General features: G+C 47.3%; 1 protein-coding gene across 1 annotated transcript in view; it reads left to right on the top strand.

The window, feature by feature from the left end:
• slc28a1 (solute carrier family 28 member 1) overlaps positions 1-19465 on the top strand; it is a 76969-nt gene that overhangs the window by 44460 nt on the left and 13044 nt on the right. Inside the window, exons 12-14 of the mRNA XM_078200179.1 lie at positions 4025-4155; positions 12366-12534; positions 18721-18918. Of these exons, the coding sequence (XP_078056305.1) occupies positions 4025-4155; positions 12366-12534; positions 18721-18918 (498 nt within the window). The remainder of the gene's footprint in view (positions 1-4024; positions 4156-12365; positions 12535-18720; positions 18919-19465) is intronic.

Genomic DNA, 19465 nt, shown 5'->3' with positions numbered 1-19465 from the left:
CCATTCGGCCCTTTGAGCCTGTTCCACCATTCCTTAGATCATGAGATTAGGTGGGCAGGCCATGCATCGGTACAGACTCAATGGGCTGAAGGGCCTCTTCTGCACTGTAGTATTCTGTGATTCTGTGATCCATGTGATCCCGCCTTTCCCCTGAGGTCGATATTGCGGGTTACTAAAGCCAGGTGGGTAGATGGAGTTACGCGACAGATCACGCAAACTCTCACTGAATGGTAGACAGGCTCAGGCAGCTGAATGGCCCGCTCCTGGTCCGGGGAATGGGATTAGCGAATCACTGAGTTTAACAATTACCCTTTGATCAATGGGATAAGCACCAGAGTTTCATGTGAATTACACTCACTGCACCTCAAGCAGCATATCACACTGGCTAAAGGTACGGGCCAACTGGAGTACTTTGGGGATGCAACACGTGCTGTGGATAAAGGGGAACCAGTGGATGTACTGTACTTAGATTTCCAGAAGGCATTTGATAAGGTGTCACATTTAAAAATCGTTGCAGAATGTAAAAGCTCGTGGTGTAGGGGGTAGCATATTGGCACGGATTGAAGATTGGCAAGCTAACAGGAAGTATTTTCTGATTGGTAAAATGTAACAAGTGGTGTGCCATAGGGATCATAAAACCATAAGAGTCATGGTTCTCATTTGGAGAGCCGGTGCAGACACAATGGCCTCTTTCTGCCCTGTAACAATGCTGTGATTCCGAAGCAGTAAGAATTTCTGAGCTGGTGTTCGTTTGTGGGCAATATGAATATTACATGTTAATTCACACCCAACTTCTAGATCAAAGCAGAGTCTATGCAATTGGTCTGATCCTTTGAAGAGTTAGAATTAGGGAAGAATATGAGGCCTCCGATTTAAGACAGGGAGGAGAATTTTATTTTCTCTTCCCCAGGCAGCAGTGGAGGCTGGGCCACCAAACATTTTTAAGGCGGAGGTAGATAGATTCCTGACTAACTAGGGAGTCAAAGGTTATCGGGGGTAAGCGGGAATGTGGAGCTGAGGCCACAATCAGACCAGCTATGAAGGCCGAATGGCACAGCAGGCTCGAGGGGCCAAATGGCCTCCTCCTGCTCCTAACCCGTGTGTTTGTTTGTAAAGGGGCTCAATAAAGGTGCACAAATTCCTCATGGAAAATGGAGAATTCCGGCTTCTCCCAGCCTCGAGGACACCTTCCTGAAAGTGTACTTACTGGATGATCTATGCCGGCCTAGCTCCTTTTCTGTTCCATTTTCCCCAGCCCTCTATCCCTCAACCTATCAATATTTATCCACCTCCACTTTAAATATGTCTAATGATACAGCCCCAGCTACCCTTTGGAGCAGAGAATTCCAGAGATTCACCACCCTCTGCGAGAAGTAATTTCTACGTCCCTCAGTTTTAAATGACCAGCCCTTTAACATGTAGCTATGTCCCCTTGTTCTCCAACTAGTGAAAACATCTCACCATCTACCCTGTCAAGCCCCCTGAGGGTCTTACATGTTTGAATAAGGTCACCCCTCACTCTTCTGAAGTACAAGGAATACAGACCCAGACTATTTAGTCTCTCTTGGTAGGACAACCCTCTCACCCCAGGAATTAGCCTGGTGAATCTCATTTGCACTGCCTCCAATGTTACCGTATCCTTTATATAACCAAAATACTGAACCATAAAGCCCATCTGAAGCACACACAAATATAGAGTGACTGGTGCCCTAACTCCAATTCCAACTGATAAACAGTGTTTATCAGCCTATACGATAAGAACATAGAAAGCCACAGCACAAACAGGCCCTTCGGCCCACAAGTTGCGCCGATCACATCCCCACCTCTAGGCCTATCTATAGCCCTCAATCCCATTAAATCCCATGTACTCATCCAGAAGTCTCTTAAAGACCCCAACGAGTTTGCCTCCACCACCACCGACGTCAGCCGATTCCACTCACCCACCACCCTCTGAGTGAAAAACTTACCCCTGACATCTCCTCTGTACCTACCCCCCAGCACCTTAAACCTGTGTCCTCTCGTAGCAACCATTTCAGCCCTTGGAAATAGCCTCTGAGAGTCTACCCTATCCAGACCTCTCAACATCTTGTAAACCTCTATCAGGTCACCTCTCATCCTTCGTCTCTCCAGGGAGAAGAGACCAAGCTCCCTCAACCTATCCTCATAAGGCATGCCCCCCAATCCAGGCAACATCCTTGTAAATCTCCTCTGCACCCTTTCAATGGCTTCAACATCTTTCCTGTAATGAGGTGACCAGAACTGCGCGCAGTACTCCAAGTGGGGTCTAACCAGGGTCCTATAAAGCTGCAGCATTATCTCCCGACTCCTAAACTCAATCCCTCGATTAATGAAGGCCAGTACGCCGTACGCCTTCTTGACCGCATCCTCCACCTGCGAGGCCGATTTAAGAGTCCTATGGACCCGGACCCCAAGGTCCTTCTGATCCTCTACACTGCTAAGAATGGTACCCTTCATATTATACTGCTGCTTCATCCCATTGGATCTGCCAAAATGGATCACCACACACTTATCCGGGTTGAAGTCCATCTGCCACTTCTCCGCCCAGTCTTGCATTCTATCTATGTCTCGCTGCAACTTCTGACATCCCTCCAAACTATCCACAACACCACCTACCTTGGTGTCGTCAGCAAACTTACCAACCCATCCCTCCACTTCCTCATCCAGGTCATTTATGAAAATGACAAACAGCAAGGGTCCCAGAACAGATCCCTGGGGCACTCCACAGGTCACTGACCTCCATGCAGAGAAAGACCCCTCCACAGCCACTCTCTGCCTTCTGCAGGCAAGCCAGTTCTGGATCCACAAGGCAACAGCCCCTTGGATCCCATGCCCTCTCACTTTCTCAAGAAGTCTTGCATGGGAGATAAATGGCAGAACCATAAAGGGTGTAGATACGCAGAGGGACCTGGGTGTGCAAGTCCACAGATCCTTGAAGGTGACGTCACAGGTGGAGAAGGTGGTGAAGAAGGCATATGGCATGCTTGCCTTTATAGGACGGGGCACAGAGTATAAAAGTTGGGGTCTGATGTTGCAGATGTATAGAACGTTGGTTCGGCCGCATTTGGAATACTGCGTCCAGTTCTGGTTGCCACACTATCAGAAGGACGTGGAGGCTTTGGAGAGAGTGCAGAGGAGGTTTACCAGGATGTTGCCTGGTATGGAGGGGCTTAGCTATGAGGAGAGATTGGGTAAACTGGGGTTGTTCTCCCTGGAAAGACGGAGGATGAGGGGAGACTTAATAGAGGTGTATAAAATTATGAAAGGCATAGATAGGGTGAACGGTGGGAAGCTTTTCCCCAGGTCGGTGGTGACGTTCACGAGGGGTCATAGGTTCAAGGTGAAGGGGGGGAGGTTTAACACAGATATCAGAGGGACATATTTTACACAGAGGGTGGTGGGGGCCTGGAATGCGCTGCCAGGCAAGGTGGTGGAGGCAGACACACTGGGAACGTTTAAGACATTTCTAGACAGCCATATGAACGGAGTGGGAATGGAGGGATACAAAAGAATGGTCTAGTTTGGACCAGGGAGCGGCGTGGGCTTGGAGGGCCAAAGGGCCTGTTCCTGTGCTGTATTGTTCTTTGTTGTTCCTAATATCTGATGGCACAGTGGTTGGCACTGGTGCTTCACAGTGCCAAGGACCCGGGTGTGATTCCTGGGCTTGGGTCACTGTGTGGAGTTTGCACATTCTCCCCATGTCTACGTGGGTTTCCTCCGGGTGCTCCGGTTTCCTCCCACAGTCCAAAGATGTGCGGGTTAGGCGCATTGGCCGTGCTAAATTGCCCCTTAGTGTCAGGGGGATTAGCTAGGGTAAATACGCAGGGATAGGGTGGGATTGTTGTCAGTGCATTTTCGATGGGCCAAATGGCCTCCTTTGCACTGTAGGGATTTCATATTGAACATATTTATTTAAATAATCCATGTGTTACCAAGAAATTGAGAGGAAATCTTTTGGGTGCCGGATAGTTTTCTTTCCAATCCACTTGTGATGATTGTGTTACAGATCAATGCGTCCAGTCTGATTGCAGCTTCAGTGATGGCGGCGCCGTGTGCACTCGCTCTCTCCAAACTCAGCTACCCAGAAATAGAGGAATCCAGGTTCACCAGTGAAGAAGGAGTGGAGCTGGATTGTGGGTGCGTATCATTAGCCTGGAATCAGAGAGCGATCATAATGCCCATTGTATGGCGTAAGGGTGGCCTACACTCAGTAATGGATGCTGCGAGGGGTCCGATTCCCGGGCTTGTGCACACTTGCCCTTATTAGCCAAAGCATAAAATACAAGAGCCAGTCTGTCATGCATGAATTGTACAAAATGTTTGCCGTGCAGTTCTGGTCACATTACAGGAATGGTGTGATTGCATTGGCGAGGTGGGTGAGATTGACGGGGTTGTAGCCTGGCTGGAGGATCTGCATGGAGGATAGGCTAATGCCTCTTCCTTGGAGCAGTGAAGGTTGAAAGGGAGCCTCACAGCAGGGTTTAAGATTATGAGGGGTTCGATTCGTCCCCTTTCAAAAACCAGGGATCAAATTTCGCCCCAGAGGGATTGAAATGGAGTAGCCCAGTGGTTAGCACTGCTGCCTCACAGCACCAGGGACCCGGGTTCAATTCCCGGCTTGGGTCACTGTCTGTGCGGAGGCTGCACATTCTCCCCGTGTCTGCGTGGGTTTCCTCCGGCTACTCCGGTTTCCTCCTACAGTCCAAAAGACGTGCTGGTTCAGTGCATTGGCCGTGCTAAATTCTCCCTCAGTGTACCCGAACAGGTGCCGGAGTGTGGTGACTAGGGGATTTTCACAGTAACTTCATTGCAGTGTTAATGTAAGCCTACTCGTGACACTAATAATAAATATGAAAATTTAATCTTCTACTGGCTCGGAAGGTCCCAGAGTGAGACTCCCACAGAGTATCTCCTGGTGTAAAAGGCCCATTATTAGAAGGGGAGTTGAGGAGAGAGCCCTTTTCATAAAATCTATCCCCTATTGAAATGAGCTGACCAGCCTCAATTCGGCTCCCACGGACACAGGGCAACGGGATACACGGATATTGGCTTTAAATTGTGGCTATATTTGATGGTGCTGGGTGGTGAAATTGTGAAAAGACAATTTAAGCTGAGTTTCAAACCCAACAGCCTGACCTGGGTATGTTTGGTGGGAGAATGTAGATATTTAACTCACCAAGGCTCCTGACTCAGCACCTTCCAAACCCACAACCATCTAGAAGGACAAGGGCAGCAGATACCTGGGAACACCACCACCTGGAGGTTCCCCTCCAAGCCACTCACTATCCTGACTTGGAAACATATCGGCCGTTCCTTCACCGACACTGGGTCAAAATACTGGAACTCCCTCCGTAACAGCACTGTGGGTGTACCTACAGCACAGGTAGCGGTTCAAGAATGAAGCGCACCACCACCTTCTCAAGGACAATTCGAGATGGGCAGTGGAAATGTTTGTCTATGCCCCATTAAAGGTTTTTTTTTTAAAAGATGAAGGCTGGGATTTTCCGCACAGCCCACCGCGTATTCCGCGGCAGCGGAGGCAGCCCACCATTGGTCAGCTGTGGGGCCTTCTGGTCGCACCATTGTCAGAGTTTTAACAACACCAGGTTAAAGTCCAACAGGTTAAAACTCTTACTGTATTTACCCCAGTCCAACGCCGGCATCTCCACATCATGCCCACCATTGTCAGCAGGGTTTCCTATTGGATCCCGGGAAACCAGCGGCAGGGGTGCACTGTGAGCGGGACAGGCGGATCCAGTGCAGGGTGAGCAACCGGAAAATTCCATCCAAGACCTTCCAAGCTTAGAGACCTTGAAATGGACACCAGAGGGAGGGTTTTAGAACCCTCTGCCCAGAGAAACTGGACAGGACAGGAGTTAAAATCAAAGCTTGCTGCTCACTCTGAAATGAAAGTTCTGACACTGGGAAGTTCCGAAGAACAAAGGGACCTTGGGTGTTTGTCCACAGATCTCTGAAGGTGGAAAGGCAGGTAAATAGGGTGGTGAAAAAGGCATATGGCGCACTCGCCTTTATCAATCGGGGTATAGATTACAAAAGCAGAGAGGTCATGTTGGAGTTGTATAGAACTTTGGTGAGGCCACAGCTGGAGCACTGTGTGCAGTTCTGGTCGCCACATTATAGGAAGGATGTGATTGCACTGGAGGGGGTGCGGAGGAGATTCACCAGGATGCTGCCTGGGATGGAACATTTTAGTTACAAAGAGAGGTTGGATAGGCTTGGATTGTTTTCATTGGAGCAGAGAAGGTTGCGGGGCGACCTGATTGAGGTGTTCAAGATTATGAGGGGCATGGACAGAGTGGATAGGGAGCAGCTGTTCCCCTTAGTTGAAGAGTCAGTTACGAGGGCACACCATAAGACCATAAGACCATAAGACATAGGAGCGGAAGTAAGGCCATTCGGCCCATCGAGTCCACTCCACCATTCAATCATGGTTGATTTCAACTCCATTTACCCGCTCTCTCCCCATAGCCCTTAATTCCTCGAGAAATCAAGAATTTATCAATTTCTGTCTTGAAGACGCTCAACGTCTCGGCCTCCACAGCCCTCTGTGGCAATGAATTCCACAGACCCACCACTCTCTGGCTGAAGAAATTTCTCCTCATCTCTGTTCTAAAGTGACTCCCTTTTATTCTAAGGCTGTGCCCCCGCGTCCTAGTCTCCCCTGTTAATGGAAACAACTTCCCTACGTCCATCCTATCTAAGCCGTTCATTATCTTGTAAGTTTCTATCAGATCTCCCCTCAACCTCCTAAACTCCAATGAATATAATCCCACGATCCTCAGACGTTCATCGTATGTCAGGCCTACCATTCCTGGGATCATCCGTGTGAATCTCCGCTGGACCCGCTCCAGTGCCAGTATGTCCTTCCTGAGGTGTGGGGCCCAAAATTGCTCACAGTACTCCAAATGGTGCCTAACCAGTGCTTTATAAAGCCTCAGAAGTACATCCCTGCTTTTGTATTCCAAGCCTCTTGAGATAAATGACAACATTACATTTGCTTTCTTAATTACGGACTCAACCTGCAAGTTTACCTTTAGAGAATCCTGGACTAGGACTCCCAAGTCCCTTTGCACTTTAGCATTATGAATTTTGTCACCGTTTAGAAAATAGTCCATGCCTCTATTCTTTTTTCCAAAGTGTACGACCTCGCACTTGCCCACGTTGAATTTCATCAGCCACTTCTTGGACCACTCTCCTAAACTGTCTAAATCTTTCTGCAGCCTCCCCACCTCCTCAATACTACCTGCCCCTCCACCTATCTTTGTATCATCGGCAAACTTGGCCAGAATGCTCCCAGTCCCGTCATCTAGATCGTTAATATATAAAGAGAACAGCTGTGGCCCCAACACTGAACCCTGCGGGACACCACTTGTCACCGGTTGCCATTCTGAGAAAGAACCTTTTATCCCAACAAGCTAAAAATGTGGGTTTGGAGGTTTCAGGGGGACGTGAGGAAAAAGTTTTTTACCCAGAGGGTGGTGATGGTCTGGAATGTGCTGCCTGGGAGGGTGGTGGAGGCGGGTTGCCTCACATCCTTTAAAAAGTACCTGGATAAGCACTTGGCGCATCATAACATTCAGGGCAATGGGCCAAGTGCTGGTAAATGGGATTAGGTGCGCAGGTCAGGGCCTTTCATGCATCAGTGCAGACTCGATGGGCCGAAGGGCCTCTTCTGCACTGTAGTATTCTGTAATTCTATGATTCTGAGATTCTCTGTGCCTCATCCACAACTTCCTGTCACTGTTTCTATTGCGTGGGTGAGGTGCCCACCTGATTTGGATCATTGCCTCAAAATAAAGGCAAACTCTTCAGTTTTAATGGTCTGATGAGTGGTGCATCTGCCATGATTGCTTTGTGTAGCAATGGACTCAATAGGCCAAATGGCCTTCTCGTGTACCACATTAACTCTAATGGTTCTATGTCACTAACTGGCCAACTGTTCAACTCTGAAGTGGTTGGATAGAGTACAGAGGAGATTCACATGAATGATTCCAGGGATAAAAACCTGTAGCTATGAGGGTAGATTGGAGAGGTTGGGGCTGTTTTCCTTGGAGAAAAGAAGGCTCAGAGGAGACTTGATCGAGGTATTCAAGATCCTGAGGGGTATGGACAGGGTAAAGAATGAGAAACTGTTCCCTCAAGAAAGCATCAAGAACTCGAGGGCGCAGATTAAAAATAATTAGCAAAAGGAGTAGAAGTGATGTGAGGGAGGATTTTTCACCCAGAGGGTGGTTGGAGTCTGGAACAAACTTCCTCAAAAGGGAATGAGATGGATATCTGAAACAAAAGAATGTGCAAGGTTACGGGGATAATTTAATTTGATTTGATTTGATTTATTATTGTCACATGTATTAACATACAGTGAAAAGTATTGTTTCTTACAAAGCTATACAGACAAAGCATACCGTTCATAGAACATAGAACAGAGAACAGTACAGCACAGAACAGGCCCTTCGGCCCTCGATGTTGTGCCGAGCTTTATCTGAAACCAAGATCAAGCTATCCCACTCCCTATCATCCTGGTGTGCTCCATGTGCCTATCCAATAACCGCTTAAATGTTCCTAAAGTGTCTGACTCCACTATCACTGCAGGCAGTCCATTCCACACCCCAACCACTCTCTGCGTAAAGAACCTACCTCTGATATCCTTCCTATATCTCCCACCATGAACCCTATAGTTATGCCCCCTTGTAATAGCTCCATCCACCCGAGGAAATAGTCTTTGAACGTTCACTCGATCTATCCCCCTCATCATTTTATAAACCTCTATTAAGTCTCCCCTCAGCCTCCTCCGCTCCAGAGAGAACAGCCCTAGCTCCCTCAACCTTTCCTCATAAGACCTACCTTCCAAACCAGGCAGCATCCTGGTAGATCTCCTCTGCACTCTTTCCAGCGCTTCCACATCCTTCTTACAGTGAGGTGACCAGAACTGCACACAATATTCCAAATGTGGTCTCACCAAGATCCTGTACAGTTGCAGCATAACCCCACAGCTCTTAAACTCCAACCCCCTGTTAATAAAAGCTAACACACTATAGGCCTTCTTCACAGCCCTATCCACTTGAGTGGCAACTTTTAGAGATCTGTGGATATGGACCCCAAGATCTCTCTGTTCCTCCACAGTCTTCAGAACCCTACCTTTGACCCTGTAATCCACATTTAAATTAGTCCTACCAAAATGAATCACCTCACATTTATCAGGGTTAAACTCCATTTGCCATTTTTCAGCCCAGCTTTGCATCCTATCTATGTCTCTTTGCAGCCTACAACAGCCCTCCACCTCATCCACTACTCCACCAATCTTGGTGTCATCAGCAAATTTACTGATCCACCCTTCAGCCCCCTCCTCTAAGTCATTAATAAAAATCACAAAGAGCAGAGGACCAAGCACTGATCCCTGTGGCACTCCGCTAGCAACCTGCCTCCAGTCCGAAAATTTTCCATCCACCACCACCCTCTGTCTTCGATCAGATAGCCAGTTACCTATCCAATCGGCCAACTTTCCCTCTATCCCACACCTCCTTACTTTCATCATAAGCCAACCATGGGAGACCTTATCAAACGCCTTACTCAAATCCATGTATATGACATCAACTGCCCTACCTTCATCAACACACTTAGTTACCTCCTCAAAAAATTCAATCAAATTTGTGACTTGCCCTTCACGAATCCGTGCTGACTATCCCGGATTAATCCGCATCTTTCTAAATGGTCGTAAATCCCATCCCTAAGTACCTTTTCCATCAATTTACCAACCACCGAAGTAAGACTAACCGGTCTATAATTACCAGGGTCATTTCTATTCCCTTTCTTAAACAGAGGAACAACATTCGCCATTCAACATTCATAGAGCAGGAAAGGAGAGGGTACAGAATGTAGTGTTACAGTCATAGCTAGGGTGTAGAGAAAGATCACAATGGATGGCAGCAGGGAAGAAGCTGTTCTTGAGTCGGTTGGTATGTGACCTCAAACTTTTGTATCTTTTTCCCGATGGAAGAAGGTGGAAGAGAGAATGTCCGGGGTGCGTGGGGTCCTTAATTACGCCGGCTGCTTTTCCGAGGCAGTGGCAAGAGTAGACAGAGTCAATGGATGGGAGGCTGGTTTGCGTGATGGATTGGGCTTTGTTCATGACCCTTTGTAGTTTCTTGCGGTCTTGGACAGAGCAGGAGCCACACCAAGCTGTGATACAAGCAGAAAGAATGCTTTCTGTAGTACATCTGTAAAAGTTGGCGAGAGTCGTAGTGGACATGCCAAATTTCCTTAGTCTTCGGATAAAGCAGGGAACTGGGACTAGGTAGAAGGCTCTTTCAGAGAGCCTGTTCAGACTCAATGGGCCAAATGGCCTCCTTCTGCACTGTAAAGATTCTGTCATTCTGTGAAGTGACTGACTGGGATTGATTTTCCGGCCATGCTTGCCCCAAGACCGGAAAATCCCGTCCGAGGTCAAAGGGCTTTTATTGGTCCGTGTCCCTCCTGCTACAAGTCCCGTGGTGGGCGGGACGGGAAAATTCCACCCACATTATTTTGATTATGTAACTACATCCCTCTCAGAGAAAGTTTTGTTGCACTTGGGGAAGTGCTGTTTGCTGAAGGTTTCGCAATGAGTTTGCGGGAGGACTCTGAATATTAAAACTAACAAGTGCACCCCCAGCTCCCACCCCCCAAACCGACCCCTGCCCTCCCCCCCCCCCTCCCCCCCCCTCCCCCCCCCCCCAAACCGACCCCTGCCCCCCCCCCTCCCCCCCCCCCTCCCTCCCCCCTCCCCCCCCCACCCTCCTGGACCCCATTCCCTCCACCTCCTGGCTCATTGGTTGACACAACAGCACTAATAATTACTCTGATGTTTTCTTGAAAAAGTGTAATCAGTCATGTGGAGAAAATGGAGAATTTGGGACTGTTGTCCTTGGAGAAAAGAAGGCTATAAAAGCAAATTACTGCGGATGCTGGAATCTGACACCAGAAGAGAAAACGCTGGAAAATCTCAGCAGGTCTGGCAGCATCTGTAAGGAAAGAAAAGAGCTGACGTTTTGAGTCCAGGTGACCCTTTGTCAAAGCTAAAAGGCATCGAAAGTGGGAGATATTTATACTGTGGGGTGAGGGAATGAAGGATGAGTCATAGCCACAAAAACAGGGGGAAAGGCTGCTAATGGCAGCCCATAGAGAGAATAGAAGGTGTGAATGGCCAAACGGAAGAGAAGCTGGAATCAGAGGTTAAGCTGTGACAGATGAAGATGCGGGGGAAGGGGGGAATGGGTGGGAGAGAGGTAAAGAAGGCTATGTTTGGTTATGATAGAGATTTGCAAGAGTAAGGAGAAAGTGACTGCTGAGGACATTGGCAAAGGAATCAGAAGAATGATGAAGACAAATTTACAGAGCATATTTTTGAAGGGCTTGGGTGAAATAATGGAAGGTGTGGAACTGTAAATTGGGAGAGGGGAGTGAGCAGTGGGACCTGGGTGTCCCTGTGCACCAGTCGCTGAAGGTAAGCATGCAGGTGCAGCAGGCGGTAAAGAAGGCTAATGGTATGTTGGCCTTCATTGCGAGGGGTTTCGGGTACAGGAGCAGGGATGTGTTGTTGCAATTATACAGGGCCTTGGTGAGGCCACACCTAGAGTATTGTGTGCAGTTCTGGTCTCCTTTTCTGAGGAAGGATGTTCTTGCTCTCGAGGGAGTGCAGCAAAGGTTTACCAGGCTGATTCCGGGGATGGCGGGACTGATGTATGAGGAGAGATTAACTAGGTTAGGATTGTTTTTGGTGGAGTTCAGATGAATGAGGGGGGATCCCATAGAGACTTATAAAATTCTAACAGGACTGGACAGGGTAGATGCAGGGAGGATGTTCCCGATGGTGGGGGGAGTCCAGAACCAGGGGTCACAGTCTGAGGATTCAGGGTAGACCATTTAGGACGGAGATGAGGAGACATTTCTTCACCCAAACAGTGGTGAGCTTGTGGAATTCATTACCACAGGAAGTAGTTGATGTCAAACCATTGAATGTATTCAAGAGGCGGCTGGATATAGCACTTGGGCGAATGGGATCAAAGGTTATGGGGAGAAAGCTGGATTAGGCTATTGAGTTGGACGATCAGCCATGATCGTGATGAATGGCAGAGCAGGCTCGAAGGGCCGAATGGCCCCCTCCTGCTCCTATCTTCTATGTTTCTATGTAACTAATCTCTGAAAGAGCTGGCACAGAAACAAGGGGCAAAATGACTTCCTTTAGCGCTCTAACCTTACATAAATTGCTCAATCTTTTTGCAGGGGAAAGAGTGTCCAATGTCATATTTGAGTGAAAGTAACAATTATTTTCATTTCTTCCCCTTCAGAGAAGAACAGAACATTCTAGAAGCTGCAAGCAATGGCGCCTCTGCTTCCATCGGCCTGGTCGCTAACATCGCTGTCAACCTACTTGCATTTTTGGCAATTTTGGATTTTCTAAATGCAGCTCTGTCTTGGCTTGGGGGGATGCTGGACTACCCCGAGCTTAGCTTCCAGGTACAGTATCGCAATTCCACATAACTCCATTTAAACATCCATCAGGAATTTCTACTGCTGTCATGTAGGCCGCGTCAAAGAGGTGGGTCTTTTTACTGCAATTCCATCTCCCGATTTATCGGTACAGGGAGATGTCTTGGCTGTTTTCAGAGTTGGTTCAGAAGTTTGCATAAGAACGTAAGATCTAGGAGCAGGAGTAGGCCAGGTGGAAGTTCAGGTGTTTCTCGTGTGTCAGGCAGACTCGATGGGCTGAAGGGCCTCTTCTGCACTGCATGACTCTATGAGCCTGCTCTACCATTCAATAAGATCATGGCTGATCTCATCACAGCCTCAATTCCACATTCCAGCCCGTTCTCCATAACCCTTCAACCCGGTTACTGATTAAAAATCTGTCCATCTGCTCCTTAAGTTTACTCACTGTCCCAGCATCTACCGCTCTCTGAAGATGTAAATTCCACAGATTCACCACCCTTTGGGAGAAGTAATTTCTCCTCATCTCTGCTATAAACCTGCTGCCCCTTATCCTAAAACTGCGACCTCATTCTCGATTGCCCCACAAGAGGGAACACCCTCCCCACACCTGCCGTCTGTTTGAATCATAGTGTTTATTGGTACCGTGGCGCGGTGGCACAGTGGTTAGCACTGCTGCCTTACAGCACCAGGAACCCAGGTTCAATTCCGGCCTCGGGTCACTGTCTGTGTGGAGTTTGCACGTTCATAGAAATCATAGAAACCCTACAGTACAGAAAGAGGCCATTCGGCCCATCGAGTCTGCACCGACCACAATCCCGCCCAGGCCCTACCCCCATATCCATGCCGCCTTATCCATGCCGCCTTTTTTTTTAAAACCCCTAAACTAATCCCAATTGCCCACATTTGGCCCATAGCCCTCTATACCCATCGAACCCATGTAACTATCTAAATGCTTTTTAAAAGACAAAATTGTACGCGCCTCTACTACTACCTCTGGCAGCTTGTTCCAGACACTCACCACCCTCTGTGTGAAAAAATTGCCCCTCTGGACACTTTTGTATCTCTCCCCTCTCACCTTAATCATATGCCCCCTAGTTTTAGACTCCCCTACCTTTGGGAAAAGATATTGACTATCTAGCTGATCTATGTCCCTCATTATTTTGTAGGCCTCTGTAAGATCACCCCTAAGCCTCCTACGCTCCAGAGAAAAAAGTCCCAGTCTATCCAGCCTCTCCTTATAACTCAATCCATCAAGTCCCGGTAGCATCCTAGTAAATCTTTTCTGCACTCTTACTCTCTACAACCACCCTCTGGCTTCTGTCAAGAAGCCAATTTTGTATCCATTTAGATACCTCACCCTGGGTCTCGTGAGATTTAACCTTATGCAACAATCTACCATGCGGTAACTTGTCAAAGGCCTTGCTAAAGTCCATGTAGACAACATCAACTGCACTGCCCTCATCTACCTTCTTGGTTACCCCTTCAAAAAACTCAATCAAATTTGTGAGACATGATTTTCCACTCCCAAAGCCATGCTGACTGTCCCTAATCAGTCCTTGCGTCTCTAAGTGCCAGTAGACCCTGTCTCTCAAAATACCTTCCAACAATTTACCCACCACAGATGTGAGGCTCACCGGCCTGTAGTTCACAGGCTTTTCCTGCAGCCCTTTTTAAACAAAGGCACAACATTTGCCACTCTCCAATCTTCAGGCACCTCACCCGTGACTATCGATGATTCAAATATCTCAGCTAGGGGACCCGCAATTTCCTCCCTAGCCTCCCACAATGTCCTGGGATACACTTCATCAGGTCCTGGGGATTTATCTACCTTGATGCGCTTTAAGACTTCCAGCACCTCCTTCTCTGTAATATGTACACTCCTCAAGACATCACTATTTATTTCTCCAAGTTCCCTAACATCCATGCTTTTCTCAACAGTAAATACTGATGAGAAATACTCATTTAGGATCTCACCCATCTCTTGTGGATCTGCACATGTATGACCTTGTTGATCCTTGAGAGGCCCTAGCCTCTCCCTTGTTACTCTTTTGCCCTTTATGTATTTGTAGAAGCTCTTTGGATTCTCCTTTGCCTTATCTGCCAAAACAATCTCGTGTCTCCTTTTAGCCCTCCTGATTTCCCTCTTAACTCTACTCCTACACCCTCTATACTCTTCAAGGGATTCACTTGATCCCAGCTGCCTATGCATGTCATGTGCCTCTTTCTTCTTCTTGACCAGGGCCTCAATATCCCGAGTCATCCAGGGTTCCCTACTTCTGCCAGCCTTGCCCTTAACTCTAAGAGGAATGTGTTTACCCTGAACCTGGTTAACACACTTTTGAAAGCTTGCCACTTACCAGACATCCCTTTGCCTTCCCACAGACTCCCCCAATTAACTTTTGAAAGTTCCTGCCTGATACCATCAAACTTGGCCTTGCCCCAATTTCGAATTTTAACTTTTGGGACAGACCTATCATTCTCCATAGTTAACTTAAAACCAATAGAATTATGGTCACTGGTCCCAAAGTGATTCCTCACTAACACTTCTGTCACCTGCCCTTCCTTATTTCCCAACAGGAGGTCAAGTTTTGTCCCCACTCTAGTCGGGCCATCCACATACTGAATGAGAAATTCCTCCTGAATACACTCAACAAATTTCTCTCCATCCAACCCTCTAATACTATGGCTGTCCCAGTCAATGTTGGGAAAGTTAAAATCTCCGACTATTACCACCCTATTTTTCTTGGGGCTATCTGTAATCTCCTTACATATTTGCTCCTCAATTTCCCGCTGACTATTTTGGGGGCCTATAGTACAACCCTATCAAAGTAATTTCCCCCTTCTTATTTCTCAGTTCTACCCATATAGACTCAGTGGGCAAACCCACGGATATATCCCCTCTCAGTACGGCCGTGATGCTTTCCCTGATCAAAAGTGCAACTCCCCCTCCTCTCTTACCTCCTGTTCTATCTTTCCTATAGCATCTGTACCCTGGAACATTGAGCTGCCAGTCCTGTCCCTCCCTTAGCCATGTTTCAGTCATTGCTATAATATCCCAGTCCCACGTACCCATCAATGCCCTGAGTTCATCTGCCTTGCCCGTCAGGCCTCTTGCATTGAAATAAATGCAGTTTAATCTGGACTTCCCTTGCTCTCTGTCTTGCTTTTGCCTGATCTGTCTGGTACTAGGATTACTGACACTGCCTTTACTACTTAATGTGCTCTCTTTAACTTCCGTACTGTCCTCAAACTTCTCTTCTGTCTCCCTACTGCTTTGGATCCCACCCCCCTGCCAAATTAGTTTAAACCCTCCCGAGTGGCTCTCGCAAATCTCCCCGCCAGGATGTTAGTCCCCCTCCAGTTCAGATGTAATCCATCCCTCTTGAATGTGCGGAGAGGGTACAGAACAGGTTTACCAGGATGTTACCTGGTTTGGAGGGTATTAGCTATGAGGAGAGATTGGAGAAACTTTGTTTGTTTCCACTTGAACGTCGGAGGCTGAGGGGCGACCTGATAGAAGTTTATAAAATGAGAGGGACGGATAGAATAGATAGTCACGAGTCTTTTCCCCAGGGTAGAAATGTCAATCACACGGGGACATCGGTTTAAGGTAAAAGGGGAACGTTTAAAGGAGATGTGAGGGGCAAGTGTTTTTTACACAGAGGGTGGTAAGTACCTGGGATGCACTGCCAGAGGAGGTGGTAGAAGCAGATACAGTAGCAATGTTTAAGAGGCATCTTGACAGATACATGAATAGGCTGGGAATAGAGGGATACGGACCGCGTAGAGGCAAAAGGTCTTTAGTTTAGAAAGGTGTCATGTGTCGGTGCAGGCTTGGTGGGCCGAGGAATTATTACAGGAACAGACCATTATTTATTCCCACCTTGTTTCTTTATCCCTTTCTCCTGCTTTCCTTCAACCATCTCAAATAACATAAATGTTGATGTGGTGTCTGCTTCAGTCGCTGACTCCAGTTCCACAGCTTCTCAATGCTTTCTGTGAAATGTTTCTCCTGCATGGTCCGAACACTCCTACATTTTATATTATATCTTTGTTTCTTTCATTCTAGTTCCCCCAACCATTACAATCAGTTTATTCTTCTTGCTCTACCACATCCCTTCATAATTCAAACATTTCTATGGAATGACCTGCATATTCTCCCCTGTCCATCCTACCAGACAACATCCTAGCAAATTTTGCTTTAATATCCTTCTTACAGTTGAGCCCATAACTGCACACATTGCTGCAACTGTGGTCTTACTGAGGTTTTACAAAGATTTTGTTATGTATTCACTAATTTGCTTTATGTCTGATTTATCTCAAAACAATGCAGAGATAACACTAGTTCTAAATCTGAAACTGTTTAATTTGCAATACTTTAAACCATCTCAGAACTTACAGGATTTGTACACACACACATGGGGTGGGATTTTCAGGCCACACTTGCCCCAAAACCAGAAAATCCTGCCTGAGGTCAACAGACCTTTGCATGGTCCATGTCCCACCCGCTACGATTCCCGTGGCGGGCAGGACAGGAAAACTTTGCCATGATGTCAGCTTCAACCCAGATCTTTGGAAGCTTCACTCTAGCTCCACCCACAAGCTTAAGCAACTAGGTACAGTTATGTGTATCAGAGAACAGACTAACTCAATCAAACACAGATCAATTAAACAATTGAAGACTACGGATTTATCATCACATTTCAAGAACATAACACAGTCATGATCTTATTGAATAGTGGATCAGGCTTAAGTGACAATATGACCTAATTCTGCTCGTATTTCTTATGTTCTTAAGAGTTCTGTATTCACGGGATCTTAACTATAAACCTATGGGGTGCAATAGTTTTACTTTTTGACCTTGTCCACTTGATGTGCTATCTGTGAAGTATAGGCCATGTCTCACTAATTTGATTGAGTTTTTTGAGGAGTTAAGAAAAATGATTAATGAGGGAAGGGCAGTGGATGTTGTCGACATGGACTTTAGTAAGGCATTTGACAAGGTCCCTCATGGCAGGCTGGTGCAAAAGATTAAATCTCACGGGATCAGGGGTGACTTAGTTAGATGGATTCAGAACTGGCTTGGCCATAGGAGACAGAGGGTAGCGGTGGAAGGGTGTTTTTCTGAATGGAGGTCTGTCACTAGTGGTGTTCCACAGGGCTCAGTGCTGGGATCTCTGCTGTTTGTAAGATATACAAACGACTTGGAAGAAAACATAGCTGGTCTGATTAGCAAGTTTGCGGATGATACTAAGATGGCTGGAGTTGCGGATAGTGATGAAGATTGTCAGAGAATACAGCAGGATATAGGCTGGAAAATTGGGCGGAGAAATGACAGATGGAATTTAATCCAGACAAATGCGAAGTGATGCATTTTGGTAGATCCAATTCAGGTGGGGAACTATAAAATAAACAGAACATCAGGAGCATAGACACACAGAGAGATCTGGGAGTACAGGTCCACAGATCCTTAAAAGTAGCAGCACAGGTGGAAAAGGTGGTGAAGAAAGCTTATGGCATGCTTGCCTTCATCGGCCGGGGCATCGAGTATAAAAGTTGGAAAATTATGTTACAGTTGTATAAAACGTTGGTTAGGTCACATTTGGAAAACTGTGTCCAATTCTGGTCACCACACTACCAGAAGGATGTGGAGGCTTTGGAGGGAGTACAGTAAATGTTTACCAGGATGTTGCCTGGTATGGAGGGGCTTAGCTATGAGGAGAGGTTGAATAAACTAGGATTGTTCTCTCTGGAAAGACGGAGGCTGAGGGGCGACCTGATAGAAGTTTATAAAATTATGAGAGGCACAGACAAGGTGAAGAGTTGGAAGCTTTTTCCCAGGGCAGAAATGACAATTACAAGAGGGCACAAGTTCAAGGTGAGGGGGGGAAGGTTCAGTGGAGATGTGCGGGGGACGTTTTTTACACAGAGGGTGGTGGGAGCCTGGAATGCACTGCCCTGTGAGGTGGTTGAGGCAGATACGTTAGTGACATTTAAGACTTATCTGGACAGACACATGAACAGACTGGGAAGAGAGGGATACAGGCGGTTGGTCGAGATAGGACGACGTGCTCGGCGAAGGCTTGGTGGGCCAAAGGACCTGTTCCTGTGCTGTACTGTTCTTTGTTCTTTGTTTGTTCTATAATAGTCCATTTCTGATTCTGGTTAAAGTTGGCAGTCTGCCGTGAGGTATATCTTGTATTGTATCCATAGGTCATCTGTTCCTATGTCTTCATGCCGATTGCCTTCATGATGGGAGTGGACTGGAGTGATTCTTTCCTCGTTGCGGAACTGATTGGAATCAAACTCTTTCTGAACGAGTTTGTGGCGTACCAGAAGCTTTCTGAATACCAGCGCAATAGACTCAGCGGTGTAGAAGAATACATCAGTGGCCAAAAGCAATGGATCTCTGTGAGTACGCACAGTGTCAGCAAGCGGTTTGGTGTTAAATCTCAACCAATAACTAATCCACCACCAACGAATCTGACAGTCAATGGGGTAAGGGGCCCTTCACCTCATGGGTTCAAATCCAGGGGATTGTACTAACTCCACATGCCGTTAGATTCCAATAGGTCATAGAAATCATACAATCCCTACAGTGCAGAAAGAGGCCATTCGGCCCATCGAGCCTGCACCGACCACAATCCCACCCAGGCCCGACCCCCATATCCCTACATATTTTACCCACTAATCCCTCTAACCTACGCATCTCAGGACACTAAGGGGCAATTTTAGCATGGCCAATCAACCTAACCCGCACATCTTTGGACTGTGGGAGGAAACCGGAGCACCCGGAGGAAACCCACACAGACACGAGGAGAATGTGCAAACTCCACACAGACAGTGACCCAAGCCGGGAATCGAACCCAGGTCCCTGGAGCTGTGAAGCAGCAGTGCTAACCACTGTGCTACCGTGCCGCCCTTGGTCAATGGTTTCTCCCCTCATTGCCACAGAGGA

The sequence above is a fragment of the Mustelus asterias genome, chromosome 29 (assembly GCF_964213995.1).
Source record: "Mustelus asterias chromosome 29, sMusAst1.hap1.1, whole genome shotgun sequence".
Classification (NCBI taxonomy): Eukaryota; Metazoa; Chordata; class Chondrichthyes; order Carcharhiniformes; family Triakidae; genus Mustelus; species Mustelus asterias.
The sequence above is the reverse complement of the archived record's forward strand: the minus strand, read 5'-3'. Positions and strand labels throughout refer to the sequence as shown.